The sequence below is a fragment of the Meles meles genome, chromosome 2 (assembly GCF_922984935.1).
Source record: "Meles meles chromosome 2, mMelMel3.1 paternal haplotype, whole genome shotgun sequence".
NCBI lineage: Eukaryota > Metazoa > Chordata > Mammalia > Carnivora > Mustelidae > Meles > Meles meles.
This window is the reverse complement of record NC_060067.1, coordinates 5,921,897-5,947,172: the sequence shown is the minus strand read 5'-3', so window position 1 is coordinate 5,947,172 and position 25,276 is coordinate 5,921,897. Positions and strand designations below refer to the sequence as shown.

General features: G+C 44.6%; 1 protein-coding gene across 1 annotated transcript; it reads left to right on the top strand.

Moving 5' to 3' along the window:
- Positions 1-25,276, top strand: LOC123937036 (60S ribosomal protein L23a-like; the record flags this gene model as incomplete). Its single annotated transcript, XM_045997527.1, has 3 exons — positions 1-363; positions 1,396-1,487; positions 24,754-25,276. Coding segments are annotated over exons 2-3 (579 nt in total), but the record flags the coding sequence as incomplete, so codon positions are not given.

Sequence of the window (25,276 nt, the reverse complement as noted above, 5' to 3'; positions counted from 1 at the left end):
ACCGGCCGCTCCTGGGGTCTCGGCCACGGAGGAGACGAAGGCGTGGACGGTCCGCGCCGGCCCTCTCGGTGCTGCGTAAGTCCTGGCGCAAGCGTTGGGTGGGGAAGGTGCGACTCCGCGGGCCCCGGAAAGGTGCCTCTCCGACCGCTCTGGGCTAGGAATTTCGGGTTCCCTACGGTACGGTCGAGGTCGGGGGACTCGGTGTGCATCCCCAACAAGCCTTTCTTCATCCCGACCGCCGCGGGGCCGGTCCTCGGGCCCGGGCTGCAGAGAACCAAATGCACCCAAGACTGTACCGAGAAGAGAAACTCTGAAAGTTACCGGTTGGCTTCGGCCTTTCTTCTCCCTAGCAATGGCCTCACGGTAAGGAGAAATCGGTTTGACTGCTGATTGCCCCAGCAGCTTTAAAGGGACAGGAATCATGCAGTGACGGTGTTTGTTTCCTGGCGGTCGTTCTGATTTCTTCCGGAGTTGGTGAGCAGAAGAGATTTTCACAAGGTCCCTTCTGTGTTGGCTTGAGTGGCTTGTCTTTTCTCTCCCAATGTGAGGTTCCCCCCCCCCCCCCCCCGCACCTCCCATGCCCACCCTCTGGCACCTTGGAAGTAGTAAGCATTTTGCAGTCTTGCCTCGTTTGACCGCTCTGCTCCAAACCTTACAATGGCCGCTTGATTCTCTTCCATTGGGAGTTTGGAAACTTCCTAATTCCGAGTCCGTCTGTAGCCCAGAGCTGTCTCTGACGTTGGCCTCAAGACGCAGCGCTTTTCCCAACACCTGCTTTTCTCTCTCAGCTGATCTGCCCACTTCTTGGTCAGCCCTTTCTTTAGTTGAGGTCTTTGAGTTGAGATCCAGTTTGACAGTCCTGTTTCCATGCCCAAGATTCTTTCATTGTTTTTTCTCTTTACTTTTGTGGTTCCATGCCCTCCCCTAGGCTACCTTCCCTATGGTAAAGTCTCTATTTTCTCCTGCCCTGTCATATCACTCCTATACTCCCCATTATCTTTCCCCCTTTCCCTTCTGCTCTATTATTTTTGGTTGTTTAATGAGTCCCTGTCCTATGTGCTAAGGCAGGTTATTGAAAGTACATTGGTCTGACAGTTGTCAACAAAGACCAAGACCAACCTTAGTGACTGCCACAGAAGCCACGTTCGCTGACCTTCATCTTAAGTCCCCAGTAGTCCCCTGGTAGTTTTCCAAGAATGAATTGGAATCCTTGGCTTTAAATTATCTAGGTCAGAACGAAGGACTGGGAAACATTTTTGTCTACTTTAGGGATTTTCTGTAATTCAAAACCAGTACTGGGTTGAGACGGGGGGGTAGTGGTTTTCACTGAAGAGAAACATTAATGTCAAGCTTTTAGGATGGTTGTTAAAATAAACATTTTGTATTAAATTTTAGCTGCCTTTCGTGTTTATTTCCTGGTGTGGAGCCCTGATGGGACCGAGAGTGTCCACACGTAGGGCAGGAGGGATTCCAAATGGAAAATTCAGGTGGGTATTTTGGAGGAGCAAATGGAAAGAACCTCTCTGCCCCCTTTGGTATTTTTCAAAACTTCTGGTTAAAAGGAGGTCTTGGGGCACTTAAAAGGACTGGGAGGAACAAAGGGCTCATCGAGGCATGGTTGCTGGAATCAGATCATCTTTAGTTAAGTAAGGGTGGAATGAGTAGGTCTGAGGAGCAGAAGCAGGGAAAAAGAAGAAAAAAATCCCATTGCTTTAGATTCCTGGTTGCACAAGGGTTTAGCTCCCAGACCTTCTCCTGTTTCTCTCTCTTGTCCCAGGTTATAGGATGGTAAAGTAGAATGTTCTTCCCCTTACTTCAGGGACCACTTTATGCCTCTCTTATGTAAAGTTCATTATTTCCAAAAATATCTATGGAGCAGCCATGCTGTTCTGGCACTACTTAGAAATGGATCTAAAGAAGAAAGCTTGCTCGTGAGCTCACTGTGCATTGGGAACAACAAACAAGAGAGCTGGCATGAACCTGTTTTAAGTGACTTACCGGAGATGTGCACCAGATGCTGGAGAAGCGGAGGGGTGGTGCACACCGGAGGGACCGAGGCTTAGCCTGGGCGATTGGGGCAGTTTTCCAGTAAGAGGCAATTTTGCGTAGAAGGGATGAGGAAAAGGCAGAGGAAATATTGTGCAAAAGCACAAAGATTTGGCTCAGCGTGGCATATTTGGGGAACCAACTGCGAATAGAACCACTTGGCTTTAAAGGAAGACGGTGTGTGTGGACAGGCTGGAAAGGAGACTGGGAAAGCAGGGCAGAATCAGAAAATGAGGGCCTGGAGCATGGGGCGGGGTGGGGGGCAGGCTTTGAAGAATTGTGGGGAAGGTGGTGACCTGACCCTATTCATACTTTAGAAAGATCATCCCGGAGGCAGTGCTGGTTTGGAATCATGACCCACATTAACAAGCAAAAATAGTACCCGTGGATTGTAGGATACATTTTGGTTTCTGAGATGTTAAATATTGGTAAATATTGGGGGGGGGGGTTGCCTCTTAAGGTAGAAGAAATACAGAGGCACCTGGGTAGCTCAGTTGAGCCTCGAGTTCTTGATTTCAGCTCATGATCTCAGGGTGGTGGGATTGAGCCCCACATGGGCTCCGAGATCAGACTCTGCTGGAGATTGTCTCTCTCCGTCTCTCTCTGCCCCTTCCCCTGCTTGCGTGCATGCACACGTGTGCACGCTCTCTCTAAATAAATAAATCAATAAATAAAAAAGAAGAAAAACAGCATGTTTAATATCATATTTTTGGGGAAAAAAAGAAGTTTCTTTGGGAGTAGGATTTGAGGACTGAACTGGGGGTGACTTTTTTTCTTAATAACCTTACAAAGCTTTTGGCTATTTCACAATGAGAGTATATTACATTTTAGTTTGAAAAAGACAATAAAGGGGCACCTGGGTGGCCGAGTTGGTTAAGTGTCTGCCTTTGGCTCGGGTCATGATCCCAGGGTCCTGGGGTTGAGCCCTGTGTGTTGGTCTCCCTGCTCAGTGGGGTACCTGCTTCTCCTTCTCCCTCTGCCATTCCCTCTGTTCTCTCTCTCTCTCTCTCAAATACATAAATAAATAAATAAAAATCTAAAAAAAACCAGACACTAAAGAAAAAGAAGACATAAATGAGTAACAGTGACAAAGAAAGAAACACTATCAAATCTTTAGAGTGGAGGAGAGAGACGGCCTTCCCAGCTAGGAGAATAGTCCAGAAATTACTGAGATGATCCAGAAAAGGATTGCTAAAGGTCTGACTTCAGTGTGTCAAAAAAGGGAGGTGAACAGATGGATTGAAGAGACAGCGGGTAGGTAAATTCAGCAGGATTTGGAGCCAGAGGAGCTGGGGTGCGGGGAGGGAGGGGAACAGCTTGGCTTCTGTCCTGCAGTTAGCCTGAGTCACTGGATGGATGTTGGTTATCATCTACATGGATAGAAAGCACAGAGGAGTCAGTTTTGGAAACGGGGAAGATGATAAATTTGGTTCAGTGCCTGTTCAGGTTGAGGTGCCTATAGGCCACGAAAACAGGAATATCCAGAAACCAAGATAAGGTTTGAGGTCCCAGGAATGTCTGAGATTAGCATATGTAAATGACCATCGGAGCCCTAGGCCGTGACAAAATTGCTTGGAGAGCACACAGGCAGCGGAAAGGCCTGGAGGTGGAGGGTGGATCCTCATTACCAAAGAGAAAGAGGAAAAGAGCCTTGTTGGGAGACTTAGAAGGAGCCGCTGGAGGGGAAGAGGAGCCCCAGTGAGTGGGTGTGACAGAAGCAGAAGGAAGAGCTTTCTAGAGATGATGCCAACTTTGATAAGGGAAATGTGACCCTGGCCTGTTAGGCCACTGGAGCCTGGTGTGGAGGGGTTTCGGAGTGTGGTGGGGACGGAAGTTAGGCTTCAGAGGGGGGAAGAGCGTGCAGGTGACACTGGGCACCAGACGTGGCCACGAAAGGCAGGAGAGACCTCTGACCCGGAGAATGTCAGGTCATGTGATCTAAGGTTGGTTGGTTGGTGCTGGCCGTTTCAAGAGATAATGATCAAGTCTGTGTGCTTAGGGAAAACCGCCAGGAAAAGATAAGTTGAAGACCCAGAGGAGAGAGTAAATAATTGATAAATTAGGAGTTGGGTGTGCGGCGAGAGTCCAGAGTTCAGCTGGAGAGCGTCCCTGGAGCAGGACAGGGCAGAGAGCTACTTGTCCTGTTGAGAGTAGAAAGGGGAACCCCCCCCCCCAAAAACTGTTACATTAACTGCAGGGCTAAGAGATGGGGAGGAAAGGTTTGAGGAAGTCTTGGTGGGGTCGAAAAGCAGGTACCATGGGAGTAGTGACTATGAGAGCTAGAAGGTTGGGCTAGTGTGAGCGGAACATCAAATACTCTTACGTCTTGGGGCTGAAGGTTTCAAAAATGGAGTCACGTTGAGGATGTGATTCAGAGTGTGACCAGGGGGATGTAGCATCGTGGAAAGGAGAGCACTGTAAACATCGGGGAACCATGCGGGGGTGCCAAGTGAGACCCTGAAGTCATCTAGGATAGAGAGGACACCAAGATCATCTTGGGAAACGCCCGGCGTTGTGGTGTGAGTAACACGGAGGGCATCTCACCGGGAGGACTCGCTCTGCTCATCAGCAGATACACTCAGCTGTGTGGCACCGTGATCACAGAGGCGTGCCACATTCCAGATCGCTCTCCTCTATCCGATCCTCAGAACGAGTGTGGGGAGAGTGTAGGACAGGGACCGTTACCTTGCAGAAAGCAGCTGTCCTCGCTGATCATGTGATTGTGTTGCTTGTAGGATGTGTTCTATGTGTTTGTTCTGTCTTCAGTCCAAACCTCTACTGGGGATGTCGAATGGGATCTGCATCCAGGAAGGCGGGGCTGCCCAGTGTCAATCATCCGGGTGGGTAGGGAGAGCTCCTGGTGAAACCGGAGCGAAAGTGAACCTTACAAAGGCACTGAGAGTAAACCAGGGCGCCCCGCCACCCTCTCTCTTTCCCTCCCTGTGTCGCCGGCTCTAGAAAGAGAAACAGAGTTCCATGACCAGCCGCCAACATTAGGGGTCCGGTCCTAAACAGTATCTTAATATTAGAACCTGTCTCAGCCACACTGTGGCAAAGAGACAAAATCCATGTTTTGTCCCCCAACTGCCCCCACCCCGCCGCCTTGTCTGCCGGTTGTGGTTACAGCAGACATGAGTACGAAAGACACAGGAGTGACGTTAATTTCAGGGTCTGGACTCTTCCCCTCCCCAAGTGGAAAGTCTCCTCCCATGGCCAACTTTAGAAGGTACGGATTTGGATTTGTTAGAGGAGTCAGCAGATTTTCTAAATACATCCTGATTTTACATGTGGGAAAGCCAAATCTCAGAATTTGGTTGGTGGAACCGATGTGCAAATCAAGGTGACTTCAGACGCAGCACTTTACACCCGAGTCGGAATCTTTCCGCAACTCTGTGGAGTATTTGACTCACTAGACCATTTTTTCCCTTTGCAATCCCTGTCTTGGCTCCATTACTCTCCTCTGGTTCTTCTCTGATCTCCCTGACCCACTTTGAGTTTGCTTTGCTAGCTCTTGTCCCTTTTTCCTCTTTTCCCATTCTCTGCGCGCTCACCATGCCCCTACTAAAGTTACTTTGACTGTGTTCCCGAATTCACGTACCACTTCTGTTCTTACGAGTTCCAGATCCATACATGAAGTCCACTTGGAGACAGCAGAGACTTCCAATCGATTAGTCAAGTCTTGGCTCTGCCTCTGAGTATTTCTTGAAACTTGGCCAATTTACAAACGCCTCGGACCTGAGTGTCTCCGTTTGTGCAGTGAGGAAATCGACTAGATGATTCTGAAGGTCCTCCCAGGGCTCACATTCGGAGTCGAAACCTGCTGCTACTTTTAATGATCCTAATAGTAATAATGACATTTATCGCCTGTTCTTCACAGACACGGAGCCAAGTACTTTAAGACACATTCATATATTTAATTCTCCTAACACATTGAGGTAGGAGCTATTTTTAGGCTGATTTTACAGTTGTGGAAATGAAGATCCAGAAAATGTAATTTCCTGCAGGCTTATAACCAGTAAGTAACAGAGCCAGGATTCCAGCCCTGATGATTTTAACCCGCAGCCGACATCATTTAGCCTCTGCTGTGTACTCGACCGCTTCCCTTCGAAGACCCTGCTTCCTGTCTGCTGTCCCACTGCTGCTTCCCCCAAAACATGACTCCTTCTGAGCCTCTCTGCTCTGAATCTGCATCCTCTTCCTCTCTTTACCTCCACTGCTTTTCCTTCCTGGAGCAAAACAAAAAGAAACCCAAAGTGAGCGCCTTGCTAGGAACTGCCCATTCTCCAGTCACTTCTCTCGCTCATCCTTGTCTTCCTGCATAGGCCTCCCCCCGCCCCCACCCCAGCCTTTCCTGACCATCTTGGAGAGATCCATGTCCCACCTCCAAGCATCTCCAGGCATCTCTGGGGGAAATCAAGACCGAGGTGCCCACTAGACACTGACGTAGAGACGGCAAGCGGGCAATTGAATATAGAATGCAGAGCGTAACGTTCAGCGTGCCTACCACTCACTATCAGGAGTCACTTCCATGTTTCTCCATTTTTGTGTGGCCCTCTGGCACAGAACAAGGACTGCATGTTGCTTGCCATTAGCCAAGAGGCAGCTGTGTGGAGGACTCAGAATGACACGGACTGTCAGCTTCCTGGGCTGCTGTGACACCTCATCACAGTCTGGGGGCCTTAAAATAGCAGAAACTGATTCTCTCGTCTGGAGGCCAGACATTGGAAATCGAGGTGCTGGCGGAGCTGCACGCCTTCCGGAGTCCTTAGGAGAGAAACTCCTCCTCCCGGTCCAGCTCGTGATTAGGATCCACATTCCTTGGCTTCTTCAGCTTGTGGCCGCATCTCCCCGGTCTGGGGCTCGGTCTTCACAGAACCTTTTCTTCTTCTATATGGTTTCTCTTCCTCTGTCTCTTACAAGGATATTTGTCATGGATTTGGGGTCTACTCGGATTTCCCAGGATGATCTGGTCATAGCATCCTTAATTTAATTACATCTGCAGACCTTCACCTTTTTATAAATATGGTCAAACCCACAGGTTATACACATCTGGAAATATCTTTGTGAGGCCCATCCTTCAACCCTCTACACAAGGAAACAGGAAGAAGTTCTGGAATGTCTTTCTCCAAATCCACCCAATCTCCCTGTATTTTGGATAACTTAAATTTCAGCTCAGTTGCTCCCAATCAAGGGAACCACACCCCTAAGCTCGGTACATGCCCCTCCTATAATAATAGTTACTACATATTCAGCACGATTTTAAGGGTTTTATGTGTAGAACTCACTTAATTCTTGCTACAACCCTATGAGATAGTTCCTGTTATTATCCATATTTCACTGAATCCTAATATTCTGTTTTATTGTCCCTCTTCCCCAGTAGACCTTTCCCAGGGCATTGACCAAGACTTAGTCATCTCTCTGTCCCCAGCAAACACCATTGCATATCCAGACTCTTTGTAAAGGTTGGTGGGTTGAATAGGAGACTGAACAAGACCGAGGTAGGCAAAAGACCAAGGAGGGTTTTGAGTATCTTTTTAAGACATTTTATCTTTTAGATCACAGATGTCCAGTAGTTTTAAAGCTGAGAAGCAATAGGATTAACTTGCCTTTCAAATTATCATCTCTTTTGGAGGAATCTCATCAAATAACTGTTTTAATTATCACCTTGGAATAGGTGGTTCCTTCCAAGCCTTCCTCCTGAGCTCTAGTCTCACATGGCCAGCTTTTGGCTGTATCTCTGCAGGCCCCAATTCAGCAGGTCCAGACTAGCCCTCGTTATCCCTTCCTTCCCCCAAAGTCACTCTTCCGATATTACCAAGTTCACGGGCATCCTGACTAGACAACTTGAATGGGTCCCAGATGCTTCCCCTCACCCTCACTGCTAATTAGTCAACAAGTCCTATCAACTCCGTCTCCTGAAATGTATCTCAAATTCCTAGTCTTCCCTCTTCTACTCCAGTCCGTCCTCCACTCTGCTCGTCCTCATACACGCCTAAAAACTAGGTCTGATCATGCCGTTCTCACGTTAAAGCAATAACAAAAAACCACAGAACAACTCCGCCGTAGTTCTTCATTGCTTACAAGATCAGGGTCTTTACGATCTACCTAGGAAGACCAAACTTTCCTCCCTATTCATTCACGCAGCACATGCGTATCGACTGCCGGCTGGGTATCTGGGAGTGTGCTCACTGCATTTGTACACTAGTGAGCGGGGTGTGCCACACGTGTGCGGAGGGGCGTGGGGGTTCTTCCTTGGTCTGCTCCTGTTGTAGGCAGTAAGGGCCACTTAGGACCCCGAGGGCAGATGCGAAACTGGAAGTTGACGGTGGCGTCCTCACCTCTGCTCTCCGTGTGTACCGCAACCTGCTGCTGTTGGAACGCTTTTTGAGTGATTTACAGATTACATTATCTCATTTTAAATTACTCTTCACCAAGAGGGCAAATGATTTAAAAGAATTCTCAAAAGACACTAGAAATTAAAGATAATACTGAATTTTAAGCCTAAGGGGCTGGGATTACAGCTAGTAAGAGCCTTAAGCAGCTTTAGACTTAAAACAGTAGGCATCTAACCACATCGGACCAGAACTGGCCCTCATATTGAAGATCGTCATAAAGGAATTTGAAATGGATATGTATAGTCTCCATTTTAAGTGATGAGCTTCTCCTTAAGTGTGAGTGGGGCTCTGAAATGTTAGTTGATAACAGTGTTAAAAGGCATCATGATTAATAATATCTTTTTTTTTCTTTTTTGGCAACGTACACGTAGACCTGATGTGACTGTAATTTTTGTGTTTATAGAAGGATGGTTCGCAACATTCCGAAGAAGAGTATCATGCTTTTATGAGCTCTCACAACCTTTCCTAAATATCTCTGTCCTGGAGAAAGTAAAGCCCCCAGCCAAGCAAAAATAAGTTTCTCAGTTTCAGACTGTTAGACTGTCCAAAGTTAGAAAATAAATTCATGAGCTTTCAGTTCTCGCTGTTTCTAACTACTTAGCGCTCACCACAGCCATGATTAGCAATATCCTTTTTTTAAGTCTAGTGAGTATTTTTTTAAGATGTTATTTATTTATTTATTTGTCAGAGAGAGAGAAAGAGAGCCCGAGCCCACAAGAGTGCAAGCAGCGGGAGCGTCAGGCAGAGGGGGAAGCAGGCTCCCCGCTGAGCAAGACACAGGATGCGGGGCTTGATGCCAGCATCCTGAGATCATGACCTGATCAAATGCAGAAGCTTCACTGACTGAGCCACCCAGGCATCCCATGATCTGCGATATCTTCACACTTGCTTATTTTTTCCTTAGAATTTATATTTATGTTTGTTCTTATAATGTACATTAGTACAGTAGCAGTACATACAGTTTTTTAAAAATAATTTTACTTTATTCTTATTATGATGATAATACATGTTCATTACGGAAAACTGCCTATAGTTTTAAATAAATAAATTGTCCTGGGCTGCTTGTCATTCCCTAAGCCTGTTCCATTTTTTTCCTACAGCTGTGTGTGTTTATTACTCTTTTTTGCATTCTGGCTTCTATTTTCTCCATTTGGCAGGGCCCTGATGGTTGTTCAAGATTTCTCCAGCATCCAGAGTCACAAATACCCCCTTTCCTCTCTGTTCTTAGAACTTACCTCTATTACGTACATCTCCCCTTGGGTTACACTTACCTTGTCAGCCATCTTCCTAATGGAATGTGGTCTCCAGAAAGGAAGTAATCATTCTTAGTCCTCGTTTGTCCCTAATGCCATACCGCTGCTGTTAGGGGGTGTTGCAAGTGTTAATTGAATTTAAGCATCTCAAAACATCATTATCTTAACTCTCAAACCAGTATGAGATCCAGAGAAACATATGAGATCTAAAGAAACAAGAAACAGGGGTACAAATAAAGCAAGAGCCTTTATTTCAGACAATATTTTTTGGGTTTTGTTTCTTTTGTTTGTTTTGTTTCAAGATTATTTGTTTATTTATTTATTTGACAGAGAGGGAGAGAGAGCGAGATCACAAGTAGGCAGAGAGGCAGGCAGCGAGAGAGGAGGAAGCAGGCTCCCCGCTGAGCAGAGAGCCCGATGTGGGGCTCAGTCCCAGGACCCTGAGATCATGACCTGAGCCGAAGGCAGAGGCTTAACCCACAGAGCCAGTCAGGCGCCCTTGTTTTGTTTTTTTAGACAGCATTTTATAAGCATGGTTCTCAAGGTATTGTCTGTAGGTTCTTCTGACAGACTGAATTTAACAAACGTCTGTCTTCGTCTGTGACACGGGGAAGATGTGTAGTTCCATGGATTCTTATTTTTGTAGGCAGCTAAGGGCTACTTAGTGATCTTTAAATGAGTTATTAAAATCCGATGTTTATAAAGCACGGTTGACGCATATCTATAGAGTGCCAAAGATTCTATTTCGGTTCTCTACTGAGATCCTGGCCGCCAGGAACGTGCTTGGCAAATGCACATATAGGCATCCGGATCGTTGGCTTCCCCCCAGATCTCAAAGGCCAGTTTCTTACGCATCATCACCGGCGTGTTGAGGTAGCTGAGGTTCTGATTACAGTCCTTGCTTATTAGTCATGTATTGCCATTGGTTTAGTTTCATCATTATCGGTTTGTTCTTGGTTCATTCCTCTGTTGGTGTCTCAGCGGGATAGCTCCAGACCTGAGCTCTGGAGGCCGTGTCTTCTGTGTGTACTCCGTGTGAACTTGGGGAGGCTGTTTGATTTTCCTGAGCTTCAGTTTTCTATCTCAAAAAGAGGGGGAGGTGGTAAGAGTCAGAGGACTGACCTCGTTGTGGGGAATCAGTGAGCTGAGGCGTGTGGACTGTTTTCACGGGACGGTACCTGGCACAAAGAGAAGGTGCCTGGCGCACGGTAGATGATTATTACTTGGCATTTATTTCAGCTAAGCATGACAGAAAACCAGTCACAGTGACTTAATACGATAAGTTTCTTTCTTTACCCATGACGTCAGGCAGCCCAGAGTTGGTACGATGGTGTGCAATCACCTTATACCCACGTTCCTCCCGTCTCGTGCCACCATTTCTCAGGCGGGATTCCCATGCCACAGTCTAGCGGGCTGTTCCAGCACCATCCATCACATCTGCGTTCCAGCTGGCGGGAAGGAAGAATAGACCCATGCCAGGCCAAATAAAATCTCTTCCCTGGTTTTTAGGAATTGGAGCCTGGGCAACAAAGCAAATGCATATACCAACAGGAAGCAGAAACATATCCCACAAGGACAGAGAACAGACTAATGGCTGCCAGGCCATTAGGCGGGGGTGGGGTGGGGTGGGGGTGGGGGGTGGAGTACAGGTACAACCAGTGAAGGAGAGTGGTGGGAGATACGGGCCTCCAGTTAGGGGCTGAATAAATCCTGGGTATAAAAGGTACCGCACAGGTATTATAACAGCATTGTATGGTGACAGATGGCAGCTGCCCTTGGGATAATCGTAGCATAAATGTAGAGACTTGTCAAATCACTGTGTTGTACACCTGTAACTTACGTAACATTGTGTATCAACTGTACTTCACTCTAAAAAAAATGGAGCTAGAGGAAGGATTTCAATTTCTTGCTGGGCGGAGAAATAAAACCCAGTGTTCCTCACATCGTACTGGTAGGCATGTAAAATGGTGCTGCTACTTTGGGAAACAGTTGGCCACTCTTCGGAAGGTTAAATATAGAGATACCACATGCCATGGTGACTCTCTGCTCCTACTCATCTATCCAAGAGAGACGAAAACGTGGTCAAATAAAATCGTGTACCTGAATGTTCATGGCAACCTTGTTCATGATAGCCAGAAAGCAGCAATATCTGCGGTGTCCATCAGCAGACAAATGGCTTGGGGCATGATCTTAGGGTCCTGGGATCGAGCCCTACATCAGGCTCTCCGCTCAGCGGGGAGCCTGCTTCCTCCTCTCTCTCTCTGCCTGCCTCTCTGCCTACTTGTGATCTCTGTCTGTCAAATAAATAAATAAAATCTTAAAAAAAAAAAAGAAAAAAGAAAATAGCACGGCAGTCGTGAGCAGCCAGTCACAGAGGTCATGTACTGAATGATCCCATTTATACCAAAATGGACAGTGTAGGCAAATCCATAGGAACAGAAAGAAGGTTACTGGTGGCTGGGGGAGGCGGGGAACGGTGAGTTACTGCTCACTGTGTGGGGAAACGGTGTCCAGTCACATAGCTGTGATGTAATCAGTCATATCTGTGCAGTAATGACGCTTTAATGAAAACTCCAAAGAGGTCCAGAGACTCCCAACCTTTCCCATTTCAGACCTGGTCTTATGTGTCTCTTGTGTTTGGCTGATCCTGAGTTGTAACCCTTACAATAAAACAGTAATTAAAAGTATAGTGCTTTCATGAGTTCTTTGAGTTATTCCGGTGAATTTTGAAACCTCAAGGGGAGATCCTAGAAAGCCACAAATTTGTAGTCAAGGTGGTTCTATCAAGCGTAGGTAGCCTTCTGGGCTTGCAGCTGGTGTCTCAGTGGGGGCGGTCTTGTGGGACTGAGCCCTTAACCTGTGCAGCCCACACAGTGTCGGAGGTGAATGGAGTTGTTAGGCGCCTATTTGGTGCTGGAGATTGTTGGATTGCTCTGGGGAAGGAGGCATTTACTCAGTGAGCCATGGTCTAAAACGTTTGAGAACACTACGGGGAAGTACTTCGTACAAAAGCACCAAACTTTGCGTACAGGTGGAAGGTCATAGTCATGCTACTTTGGGGCACTTCTTCACATGAGAGATAAAAGTGTTGGCATTTTGAGAGTCGAATTGTACTTTACAATACAAATGTTTCCGGAGGGGTACTTTTCAAAAGGCACTTCTCTTCTTATCAGCTTTTTCAAAGACACAGAAGCCTGTTTACCCAAAACTATCTAGTGGCAGATGGGTCTGAAAGTGAAAGGATGAAATTAGAGCTCTTTTAGTGATATGAGTAGATATATTTCCATCAGGAGGAATTTCCCTGGATCTGGAAACAAACCAACCAACCTGCTGCTCTCCACATAAGTCTGAATGCAACACGTATTTTTTCGAAGCATTTTAATCCATTGTTGCTGTTTGGAAAATGGATTATGTCCCTACTTGTTTCACACCCTCCCCTCCTCTCTGATCTCCTCCTTTGGTACGCCCACCCCCACTGCCAGACAGGGAGAAGGACCACCATTTGTAGAAATAAATATAGACGATGGCAGAAAGACTCCAGAACTTTAAAAGGACAAGAAACAGTTCATTATGAAAAAAACTGCATCGCTCTAAGCTCCAGAGCAAAACAGGAGGCATCATGTAAACTAAATACTTATAAAATGAATATAAATAATGAGAGGACTTTTTAAAATAGTCACTGCAGAAACAGGGCAGAAGATAAGCTGGTCAATGTATGTGAACGCAGGGTCGGTCTTATGAGGAATCATATTATCATATGTGTAACTGATTTTTTAAAATTTTTTAACGATTATTTATTTATTTATTTGACAGACAGAGATCACAAGTAGGCAGAGCAGCAGGCAGAGAGAGAGGAGGAAGCAGGCTTCCCGCCGAGCAGAGAGCCCGATGCGGGGCCCGATCCCCGGACCCTGGGATCATGACCTGAGCCGAAGGCAGAGGCTTTAACCCACTGAGCCACCCAGGAGCCCCAGTGTAACTGATCTTAATCAGAATCTCCACACACAGTGTTAATTCATAAGTAAACATTTTAATGGAAGGTTTGTCTCCCCCCAGGACACAAGCAATGGTTTTCTTGTTATTTCAAAATGAGAATATTTACTTCGTTGAATTAGTTCCTCAAATCATGATAAAAATGGTATGACATTTTTTCTCATTTTATTTTATTTTTTTAAAAATTTTATGTATTTATTCACCAGAGAACAAGCGAGACAGAGGGAGTGAGGGAGAGAGAGAGCACGAGCATATAAACAGGGGGGGGGACGGGCAGAGGGAGGAGCAGGCTCCTTGCTGAGCAGGGATCCCCATTTAGAGCTCGATCCCAGGACCCTGGGATCATGACCTGAGCCGAAGGCAGAGGCTTAACCCACTGAGCCACCCACGTGTCCCGTTTCTTTCTCATTTTAAAAGATTGAAGTTACAGTCTTATGATGGGTCTTTATAGGTTGCCTTTGTGCTAGAGAAAACATCTTCTATTACTTTCCCAATATTTTAAAACTACAGGAGTCTCTGTTCATAGCACCTTGAGGAAATGGCAAACATGAATAAAATTATAGAGATAACTTTTAGTTTGCTAATTGAATAACACTTTAGTTCATCCAAAGTGGTTCCTAGAGACTGTGACAAGTAAGTAGTTCATTTTTTTTAATTGCTAAATTAATTTCAGCTTCTTTTATTTCGGGAGCGACTTCATAGGAGAAAGTGTTGGGCAACCAGAAATGATCAAGTATGTCCTCGTCTTTTAAGATTCTTCCAGGCAGGGCTCGTGATACTCTTTAGAAGAAATGAGGGCATACTGTCATTTTAACTTTCAAAGGTAATCCGTATTATATTCGTGATAGAAATACATATGTATCTTTTTGTTTTCTTAATAAGTTAAATACATTTACACAAAGAGCTGTGCACCGTCCTGGAAGGAGCATTGTATGGAAATCCAAGGTGTTGGTTGGTTCTCGGTCCTGCTCTGAAACCAGCCAACTCCGTAATCTCAAGACTTCTAAGTTAATGTGGCTTTCCTGATTCCTGGGGAACAGACTCAAGGATCTCTGATGTACTTCTTGGCTCCAGATTTCTGTGATGAGTTCGGTAATCTTCGGGGTGTGCCTCCAACATTCACGGGCTGTAGGAGTAGTAAGTAACGGGCATGGGATTGTTATCACACTAAATGGTTTCCCTGATCTGCCCCTTACTTGCAATGGAACCTCAGGTAGGTAACCTTTCTGAATTCCGGCCTATTCACTTTAAGTCAGGTTAATAATAATACTATGACAGACGCTGCTGATGCCATGGCCCATTGCCCTCAACCCACCGCCACCGCACGGGGCAGCTCCCGGGCCCTGTCCGTGGCCACGTCTGGGCCTGCCTCCATCTCCTTCACTGCCCCTGGGCTTTTTCTGAGGCGCAGGACCTTGCACAGCCCAGAAGTACAGGGAGTTCATGTCCCCAGGTGCAAACCTCCGCCAGTGAGAGACAGACGCTTCCTGACCCTCAGTAGGGCAGTGTGGGACACATTAACGAGCTCCTCAGTGTGTCTCCAACTAGATGGAGCCCCTGTTCCCCGCAGTGGTAACCAGCTCATTCATCAGCCCTGCGCTGGTGCGTCTCGCCGACCTGTCTCACTTCTCCCACCCTCTGCTTTGTGCTTCCTGGGATCACCTCCCAAATAGTCTATCTGCACACAGTTTCTAGTCTCAGGTCTTGCTTTGGGAACCCCATTCCAGAACTGCTGTGATGATTAAGTAGAGCATGTGTATCACACCTACGAGATGCTGTAGTAAGATCCTGACAATAGTAATTACTATTATATCTGACAACTGAAACAGAATTTCATGGTTCTAGGCAATGCTTAAATTGTGTTTCTGTGGTTAAGCCAACACTGATATCTTGCTAAAGCATATTGACATGATTTTATGAGGTTATCTACAATGCATAGAAAATGTTATAAGTGGTGAATTTTTAGGTATGAATTTTAGGTATGATTAAAAATTTGGTAGAGAGGAAGGGCCTGGCTGACTCAGTCAGTAGAGCATGTGACTCTTGGTCTCAGGGTTGTGAGTTTTTCAAGCCCCACATTGGGTGTAGAACTTACTTAAAAAAAGGAGGAAAAAATCTGATACAGAAAAACAATATTTGGCAAGGATTTTTTGCCTTTTCTTTTCCCTTTCTCACTTCTCCTTTTCACTGTGTTTCTATATTGAGGTCCAAGTTTTACTTCTATATGAAATGTCATAAGTTGAGTACTATTTCCTTGAAGAAATAAGTAGGAGAGCATTAATAATATAAGAAATAGCCCGTGTATAAATACAAATCTTTTGAATCTATTCGATGATTCCACAAGTGTTTAATCATGAAAAGATCATTTATTTGACCTTATCTAACATGACAATTCTACCAAAGAATGCTAGAAACTTTGTATTTCCTCCAGTAGTAGGATTGAATTTCCTTAACTATTTTTTAGTCTATATCTTTGTACCCTGAAACAAATAGTACATTTATGTTACTTAATTGAATTTAAATTTTGAAAAATGCTAGAAACCTTGTATTTCTTTCAGTACTAAGATTGAATTTCAGTAATTATTTCTTAGTCTGTATCTTTCCTAGACAAGTGTATTTAACGAGTATGCTGTTGTTCGCTGTCCGTCTGTCCCTATTCAATTTAAAATGCATTCTTGGGGCACTTGGGTGGTTCAGTGAGTTAAGTGTTTGCCTTCAGCTCAGGTCATGATCTCAGGGTCCTGGGATTGGGCCCTGCATCACGGTAGGGGAGAAATCCCTGCTCCATAGGGGATCTGCTTTTCCCTCTCCCTCTACCCCTCCCCATCATTCTCTCTGTCTCAAATAAATAAATAAAATCTTTAAAAATAAATAAATAATATGTATGTACATAGATAAAATGCATTTTGGGGGCGGCGGGCGCCTAGATGGCACACTTGGTTAAGTGTCCAACTCTTGATCATGGTTCAGGCTTGATCTCAGGGTGCTGAATCCAAGCCCCTCAATGGGCTCCATGCCAGGCATGGTGCCTACTTAAAACAAACAAAATGGATTCTTGGCTTATCTGGTAGTTCTAAAAAATGATGAAATGGAATAGAATGAATCTTGTACCAAGCTGCTGCAGGTATGTGGATACAACAAGTTCTTAGTTACACATGCTGGCTGAAAAGACCACTGGAGGACTTCTGGATTCATCAGAACAGACTTAAATCCTCTCGGCTTGCTCCAAGACCAGAAGGGCATCCCTTGGGCAGAGCCATGTATGTGCAAAGGGGATATTTTTTCTGTTTTTTAAGATATATTTTTATTGGGATGTAATTGACATACAACGTTGTGTGCGTTCAAGTTGTACAGTGTGTTGATGTGATGCATTTGTATGTTGCAACATGATTACCACCGTAGCCTTATCTAACAGCCCTCACATCACAGAGTTATTTCTTTTTTGTGGTGGAAACAGTTAAGATGGAACTCGTAGCAACTTCGATGTTTAGTTTACAGTGTTGTTGTATATAGTCACTGTGCTGTGCGTTAGATCTCCAGGACCTATTTATCTACTGGTTGCAAGTTTGTACCCTTAAACAACATGTCCCCAGTTCCCCCATCCGATGGTAACCACCATTCTGCTTTTTTACAAGTTCGGCTTTTTTAGATTCCAGGAGAAGTAACATCATACAGCATTTGTCTTTGTCTGTCTGACTTATCTCACTTAGCGTAATGCCCTTAAGGTCCATCCATGGGTTGCATATGGCAGAATTTGCTTCTTTATCATTGCTGATAACATTCCACTATACATAGTTACACGTCGTCTTTATCCATTCCTCCACTGGTGGACACTTAGATTGTGTCCACATCTTGGCTATTTTGAATAATGCTGTGATAAATATGGGAGTGCAGATATCTCTTGACTATCCTATTTTCATTTCCTTTGGAGAAGAAAGAAGGGAAGGATACCCAGGAGTAAAATTGCTGGAACATATAGTAGTTCTGTTCTGTTTTGTTTTTTTTTTAAAGATTTGATTCATTTATTTGCCACAGAAAGAGATCACAAGTAGCCAGAGAGGCAGGCAGAGAGAGAGGAAGGGAAGCAGGCTCCCCGCTAAGCAGAGAGCCCAATGCAGGGCTGGATCCCAGGATCCTGAGATCATGACCTGAGCCAAAGGCAGAGGCTTAACCCACTGAGCCACCCAGGCACCCAGTAGTTCTGTACTTAAGGAACCATTTATCTCTATGAAGGGACCTGGGGATCCTAATATATTAGTAATGGGAATATAAACTAGTTGATTCTTTCTGGAAAATAACTCTATGTGTCAAAAATTTTTAAATACTCACACCCTTTCACCCTGTAATTTCACTTCTAGGAATATCTTTTAAGGAAATAATTAGAAATTTAGACACATATATGCAAAGAGGCTTACTGTGTTTTTTTTATAATAGCAGGAAGGAAGAATGAAAGGAAAGGAGGAAGGAGGGAAGAAAAGAAAGGAAAGAAGGAGAGATGAAGGAAAAAGAGAAAAGAAAAAAAAGTAGAAACAACCTAACATTCAATAACCAGAAAATGATTACAAAATATTGATGTACTCACATGATGGATGGACTATTTTGCTGCCTGAAAGATAATTTCATATATCTATCACATATCTTCCATGCATAAAAACTTCTGTAATTCAATAAAAAGTTAAGTACTCCTTATGGAAATAATAGGCAAATGGTATAAGTAAAGGAAATTTACAGAGAAAGAAAATATTGGCTAGTAAAAATATTTAAAAATTTCAAACACTAATTGTCACATAAATTTATATTAAAAAAACTAAAAACTGTCATTCTTTACTATGAAAATGGCAAAGATTTTTAATAGTAATTGACACCCAGTCATGATTTGTGGATGTGTTGAATCACGGTACTGTACCTCAGAAACTAAGATACCACTGTATATTAACTACACTAGAATTCACATAAAATCCTTAAAAAAAGTGATACCCAGTGATGCCAGGAGCATAGAGGGCCTTTTTTTTTTTTTAAGATTTTTATTTATTTATTTATTTGACAGACAGGGATTACAAGTAGGCAGAGAGGCAGGCAGAGAGAGAGGAGGAAGCAGGCTCCCCGCTGAGCAGAGAGCCCGATGCAGATCAATCCCAGGACCCTGAGATCATGACCTGAGCTGAAGGCAGAGGCTTAACCCACTGAGTTACCCAGGCACCCTATAGAGGGCCCTTCTGTAAAACATCAGTATGTATCAAAAGCTTCAAAATGTGCAAACAACAACAACAAAAAATCATAGCTTAATTAAGACTTCTTAAAATTTTCTTTGTAGGAACTTGTTAAAACCCCTAGTAGCTAGATATTGAATGAAAGGTAAAAAAGAAGTATGGGCATATTGCAATCTGAAAAAGTCCGTCTGAAAAGGCTACACGATGTACAGTTCCACTTCTACGACACTCTAGGAAAGGCATAAAATCTGTCAACGGATCAAGGGGTTCCGGAAGGAATGAATGGGTATAATACTGAAGATGCTCGTGAGCCTGCTCTGCACGAGGCTGTGATGAATCACACATGTAATGAACACATGGCATTCCGCATTTGTCAAAACCCATAGAACTTTACAGCATAGAGAGTGAACCTTAATGAATGCAAATTAAAAAAACTGATTTAGGAGGTTGGGATCCCAGGGTGGAATACAGAGTATGACAACAGAACCTAACTGTATTACAAATACATGAAATATCCTCATTGAAGAAGTGGGAGGAGAAAGGTGCTGACCTGAACAGCTTTGGAAATGAACGGAGTCTGTAGATGAAAGTGAAAAGAAACTACGCAATGCAGAGCACATAATAACACTGCGCCCCAGTTGACACAGTAGTTTCTTCTGGGTACATGTTAACGATTCTGAACCTGTCCTACATGTACACTAAGACTGAACAATTAAGTATAGGAGTGGCGGATGATGTGAGCCACTGCTGGAGTGGGAGGTGATGGACAAACAAGTCTAGAATGTTCTGTGGACTAATGGGTTTGAGTTGGAGACATCAGTATGAACTCATGTTTACCTTCATAGAGATACAAATCACTATATAAAGAAATATTTGTAGATATATGCCAAACACAGGTCAGTATATACACATATTTCCTTACTCTCATAGCTAAGAGGGCCTCGAACCAACCACACCCCAATTAGCAATGAGCACACCTAGTGCCCAGATCTCAGTTTCTAAAACCAGTTTCCAAAAAAAAGGAAACAGAGCCGGGGCGCCTGGGTGGCTCAGTGGGTTAAAGCCTCTGCCTTTCGCTCAGGTCATGATCCCAGGGTCCTGGGATCGAGCCCCGCATCGGGCTCTCTGCTTGGCAGGGAGCCTGCTTCCTCCTCTCTCTCTCTCTGCCTGCCTCTCTCACTGATCTCTGTCTGTCAAATAAATAAATAAATAAATAAATAAAGGAACCAGAGCCTATTAGAGAAATGGCAGATTCTCGGACTGGAGAAGGGAATATACAAGGTAAGCTTGAAGTATTTTGTAGTGCCGGAAAGTAAGAAAGTGCTAAAACAAACAAACAAAACCCAACAAAACAAAACACACCTAAAAACAAAAACCAGTGATGGGGTGTGTTAGAGGGAAGAGTAGCCAACCGAGAGGTCCCAGTGCTCCTCTCATCACTGCGGAGCACACGGCGCTGTCAACATGACTCATTGTTGATACTGACCTCAGTCGCCGGGCCGAGGTAGTGTTTGCCAAGTTTCCACGCCGTATGATGCAATTAGAATGGCATTTACCTCTTTCATCTTCCTGCCACAGGCTCCTACCTAACCTTAGTCTAAGCTTGAGGGAAGTATCAAACAAATTCCACCTGAAAGGTGCTTGACCAGTGCTCCTCCAAACTGTTAGGGTCATCAAAAGCAAAGAAAGTTTGAGACACTGTCACAGCCAAGGGAAGCCTGAGAAGACGTGACAACCAAACATCCTGGAGTGGGAAAAGGACATTAGCTAATCTGAATTACCTACTGAAGGAAATCTGAATAAATTATGGATTTAAGCTAGTAATAACAATGTATCAGTATAGGTCCATTAATTGTAACAAGTGTACCATACTCATATAAGATGTTAATCATAAGGAAGACTAATCATCAGGTATACCCTCTTCGCAATTTTTCTGTAAGCATTAAAACATTTTTAATAGAATGCCTATTAAAAAAATGATAGCCAGTGAAAAAGCAGCTTTGCAGCTGGGAAAGCATGAAAAGGACTTGTGGCTTGTAGTAAACAAATACATGACTCAGATCCCTTCCAAGGAAGGATTGGCTTTCCCGCCACTGGGAGTGCAGTTAGCAAACTAGCAGCTTTAGAGTGTGCCCTACTGTAGAGAGGGCCCTTTACAAGGTCACGGCTTCCAGAAGCAGCCCGTCTAGTGACTGAGCAGGGTGGGCGTAAAGGCATGGCCGTCTCTGCCCAAAGAAGGACAACTCTGATGAGTGGTATTTGCTCTAGAATGCCGTCCTGGGTTGCTAACTCTTTAGTATTTGCTCCAGAACTCCCTACTTTGTTGGCTCTATATTACGGTTCTGATTCTCCCTGAGCCCAATCTCCCGTCATCCTACTTCTTTTCACAAGTTTTCTCTCTCATAAACATCTTGCGCCCCAAACTCCATTTTAGCATCGGTTCGCAGCTCACTGTCTGCCCATCATGGTCCTCCTCATTAACAGAATAATTTTACTTGGCATTAGAAATGATTTCCCTCTGAGCCTTGACTGGATCCCCAACTTCTGCTTAAATATTGAAACATACTTACTTAATGCCTTCTCTGTTACCACTTAAAGAAGTTTGTGGACATGAACTTGCAGGAGATATCTCATGCCTACATTCTGAAACAAAGAGCGTCCTGGTAGGACTCGTTCTTCCTCTTGCCTGCGCAGCAGCCCTTAACCCAGACTGTTTCCATTTTTCTTTTAGGGGCTAAATATGTCTGTGCTTTGGGATTTTGGTGGGATTCACGTGAACATGTACATAAGGGATGGGCACACAATCTCAAACAGGCCGACCAGACTTTTCCATGGGCATTCGAGTTTCAAACAGAGTGACCGAGAGTTGGAAAATGGGGCTAAAACTCACCATTGGTGATGCCAAAAGAGATGGTTCCTCTCCTCTGTGAGGCCTGACTTGTTCGCTCGTTCTGGATGAGCTACCCCAGGCCCTTGTAATGAATATTGGTTTTGCTCACTTTTGCTCGTGTTTCTTTCGCTTGAACCAAAAACAAAAACAACTACAAAAAATATGACCCCGTGGATATATTTTTACTTCACCATCTTTTAAAAAAATATTTTATTTATTTGACAGAGAGAGAGAGAGAGAGATCACAAGCAGATAGAGAGAGAGAGGGAAGGAAGCAGGCTCCCTGCTGAGCAGGGAGCCCAATGTGGGGCTCGATCCCAGGACCTTAAGACCATGACCCATACTTCACCATCTTTATACACTGTAACCCACAGAAGTAAAGAGTCTTTGTGGTGACAGCTGGTTACTGCACTTCACAGTGAGCGGAGTCCACTGTACTGAGAAGTGGAATCCCTGTGTTGAACACCCAAAACTCATGGAACATTGGGTGTCAACTCTACTCCCATAAAAAATAAAAACAAAAAAAGGCTGTTCGTGCAACACTTCTGAAATGTGAAGGGAGTCATTACAAAGCGCTGAGCACAGTTAGAGAGAGGTAGCCAGGGATGAGGATTTTTCTCAAGTCCCTGCAATATCCACCAGTCCCACCTCCAGGAATTTCTGCTAAGAAAGTATTTAAATAAGCAGGGAAAGTGTATGTGGTAGGCCGTTGACCCCAGAGTTACTTGTAAAAATGAAATCTAGGGGCACCTGGGTGACTCGGTTGATTAGGAGTCTGCCCTTGGCTTCATGATCTCACCGCCCTAGGTTTGAGCCCCATTTCTGGCTCCCTGCCCAGCGGGGAGTCTGCTGCTCCCTCTCTGCCCTTCCCCCGACTCATGCTCTCTCTCTCCCTCCCTCCCTCTCTCTCTCTCATGCACTCTCTCTCTTAGATAAATAAAATCTAAAGAAAAATATTCTAATATTCTTAAATATAAATAAACACATTCACATGTATATAATTTATCTAAACAAAAGTTTAAAAAAGCTTTTAATCCAGTCACAAATAGAAACCCTGCTGTTGCAGAAGACCAGAGAAAGAGTTAATTGTATTACACATTTAAATTCAGTCTCTTTCTGATTAGCTGGTTTCATCTGACTGGGGAGGATGTCGATAAGGATCAGAGAGAGAGAGAGAGGAGATCAGATCCAGTCTGGGGTTAACTCTAAAAAGAATAAACAGACTTGGCCTCTTTATTTCTGCTAGGGCCAGTTCGATGCATACCCAACCACGCTTCTGGCTCCCTTTATTATTATTCTTATTAATACTAATACAACTTGCTCCCACTGAAACTGGAATATCACTGAGGCAGGCACAGTAGCCACATCAAACCTTTGTAAGGGTGCTGGCTCTTCGATTTTTAGAAATTAATTTATTGGATGAACGAATAACTACGGAATGTCTGCCATATGCACAGCCTCATAATAAAAATGAAAAATTACAACATATGGCTGTTACAGAAAAATTAAAAATAATTTGACAACGATACAACAATTCAGAGTCATTCCAGGAGAGTACGCCATCACACTAGACGCAGGATGACAGCAGAAAGGCATGGATTGAAGAGTGAGATTGTACTGGCGTCCTATCAGTCTCTGCCGCTTCCTTCGCATATCCCACAGATGCGGGATACCCCATAGATTTGACATATCCCATAAATGTACTCTGTCAGTCAGCATCGTTTTTTCATCTGTAAATGGAGAAGAGAACAGCTATGCGTAGTAGTCCATTTTCAGGAGGGTCACTAGTGAGTCTTGATTCTTTTTCCTTTTTTTTTTTTTAAGTATTTAATTAATTTATTTTGTTGGAGAGAAAAAGAGAGAGGACAAGCAGGGGGAGACACTTAACCCACTGAGCCACGCAGGTGTCCCGTGAGTCTGGCTTACTGCTACTCACAGCCCTGTGGCATCACCCCTGACACGGAATAGAGATAATTCGATCATCAGTAGAATGTTGCAGAAATGATCAGTGTGAGTTTCGAGAGCCAGGTCATAAAAGATCTCATGACTTGCCCTTTTCTCTGCTTGGCATCATTTCGTTTTGGGAAGGTCAGTGGCCATGTATGTCATAGGGATGCCCAGTCAGCCCTGTGGTGACGTGTACGTGGTGAAGAACCCTGTGCTCTTACCTACAGCGGATGCCAGTTTGCCCACACCAGAGCGAGCCGCCTTGGAAGCAGATCCCTTACCCTTACCTTATCCCTTACCTTCAGATGACTGCAGCCTCAGCATCCTGACTGCGGTGTCCTCAGGAGACCCTGAGCCCAGAATCACCAGGATAGGCTGCTTCGGATTTCCTGACCCACAGAAACCATGGGGATAAGTCAGTATGTTTTGGGGTAGTTTGTTACACAGTAATAGCTAACCAAGATTTGATATCATAATATATTAGTGTCTTTTTGTCTTCTGCTCCAATCCCAGACCACTGAGAAGATAGGGTTTGCGGGCAGCGTCGTTGGAGAAGAGGAGGGCTGCCAAGGGCCACAGATGCATGTGGCCATTTGTGCATCAGGGGGTATAAAAGCCCTTCTGCTGAGAATATTTAGTTTTCTCTGTAAGGTAGAAGCATGGAGTGACTGCTGGAGGAAATGTCAGGCAACAGAAAAAACAGAAAACGGCAGTAGATGGCATAAATGTGTAGGGATCTGATCCGCAGAGCTCCCAACTTTCTCATCAGTTTCGTAGTGTGGAGTAGAAGTGATGCAAATTGCCAGCAACTGGGGAAAAGCCAAGAGGAAAGTTCATTGATGGCCAGAATATTTGGGGCATTGGCAGGGGGTTACTGATGCCCTTGGTACTCATAGGTGTGTAATTTCTTCTGTGTGAACCTCTAGTTAATAATTTATCTGTGAAATTGCCAATATTTACCTTTTTGACATGTAAATATGTCAATTTCATTTACTTCAAACTGTTTTAACTCTGTAAAGGGTAAATCCACAGGAAGCAAGTCACTTAAGAAATTACATCTTGGGGGAAATCCCTTTTACGAAGATGGCGCCGAAAGCTAAGAAGGAAGCCCCTGCCCCTCGCAAAGCCGAAGCCAAAGCAAAGGCTTTGAAGGCCAAGAAAGCGGTGCTGAAAGGCGTCCACAGTCACAAAAAAAAGAAGATCCGCACATCACCTACGTTCCGACGACCCAAGACTCTGCGTCTCCGAAGGCAGCCCAAATACCCTGGAAAGAGCGCCCCTAGGAGAAACAAGTTTTATCACTCTGCCATAATCAAGTTCCCCCCGACTACTGAGTCAGCCATGAAGAAAATAGGAGACAACAACACACTTGTGTTCATTGTGGATGTCAAGGCCAACAAGCACCAGATCAAACAGGCTGTGAAGAAGCTCTATGACATGGATGTAGCCAAGGTCAACACCTTAATCAGGCCTGATGGAGAGAAGAAGGCATACGTTCGACTGGCCCCTGACTATGATGCTTTGGATGTTGCCAACAAAATT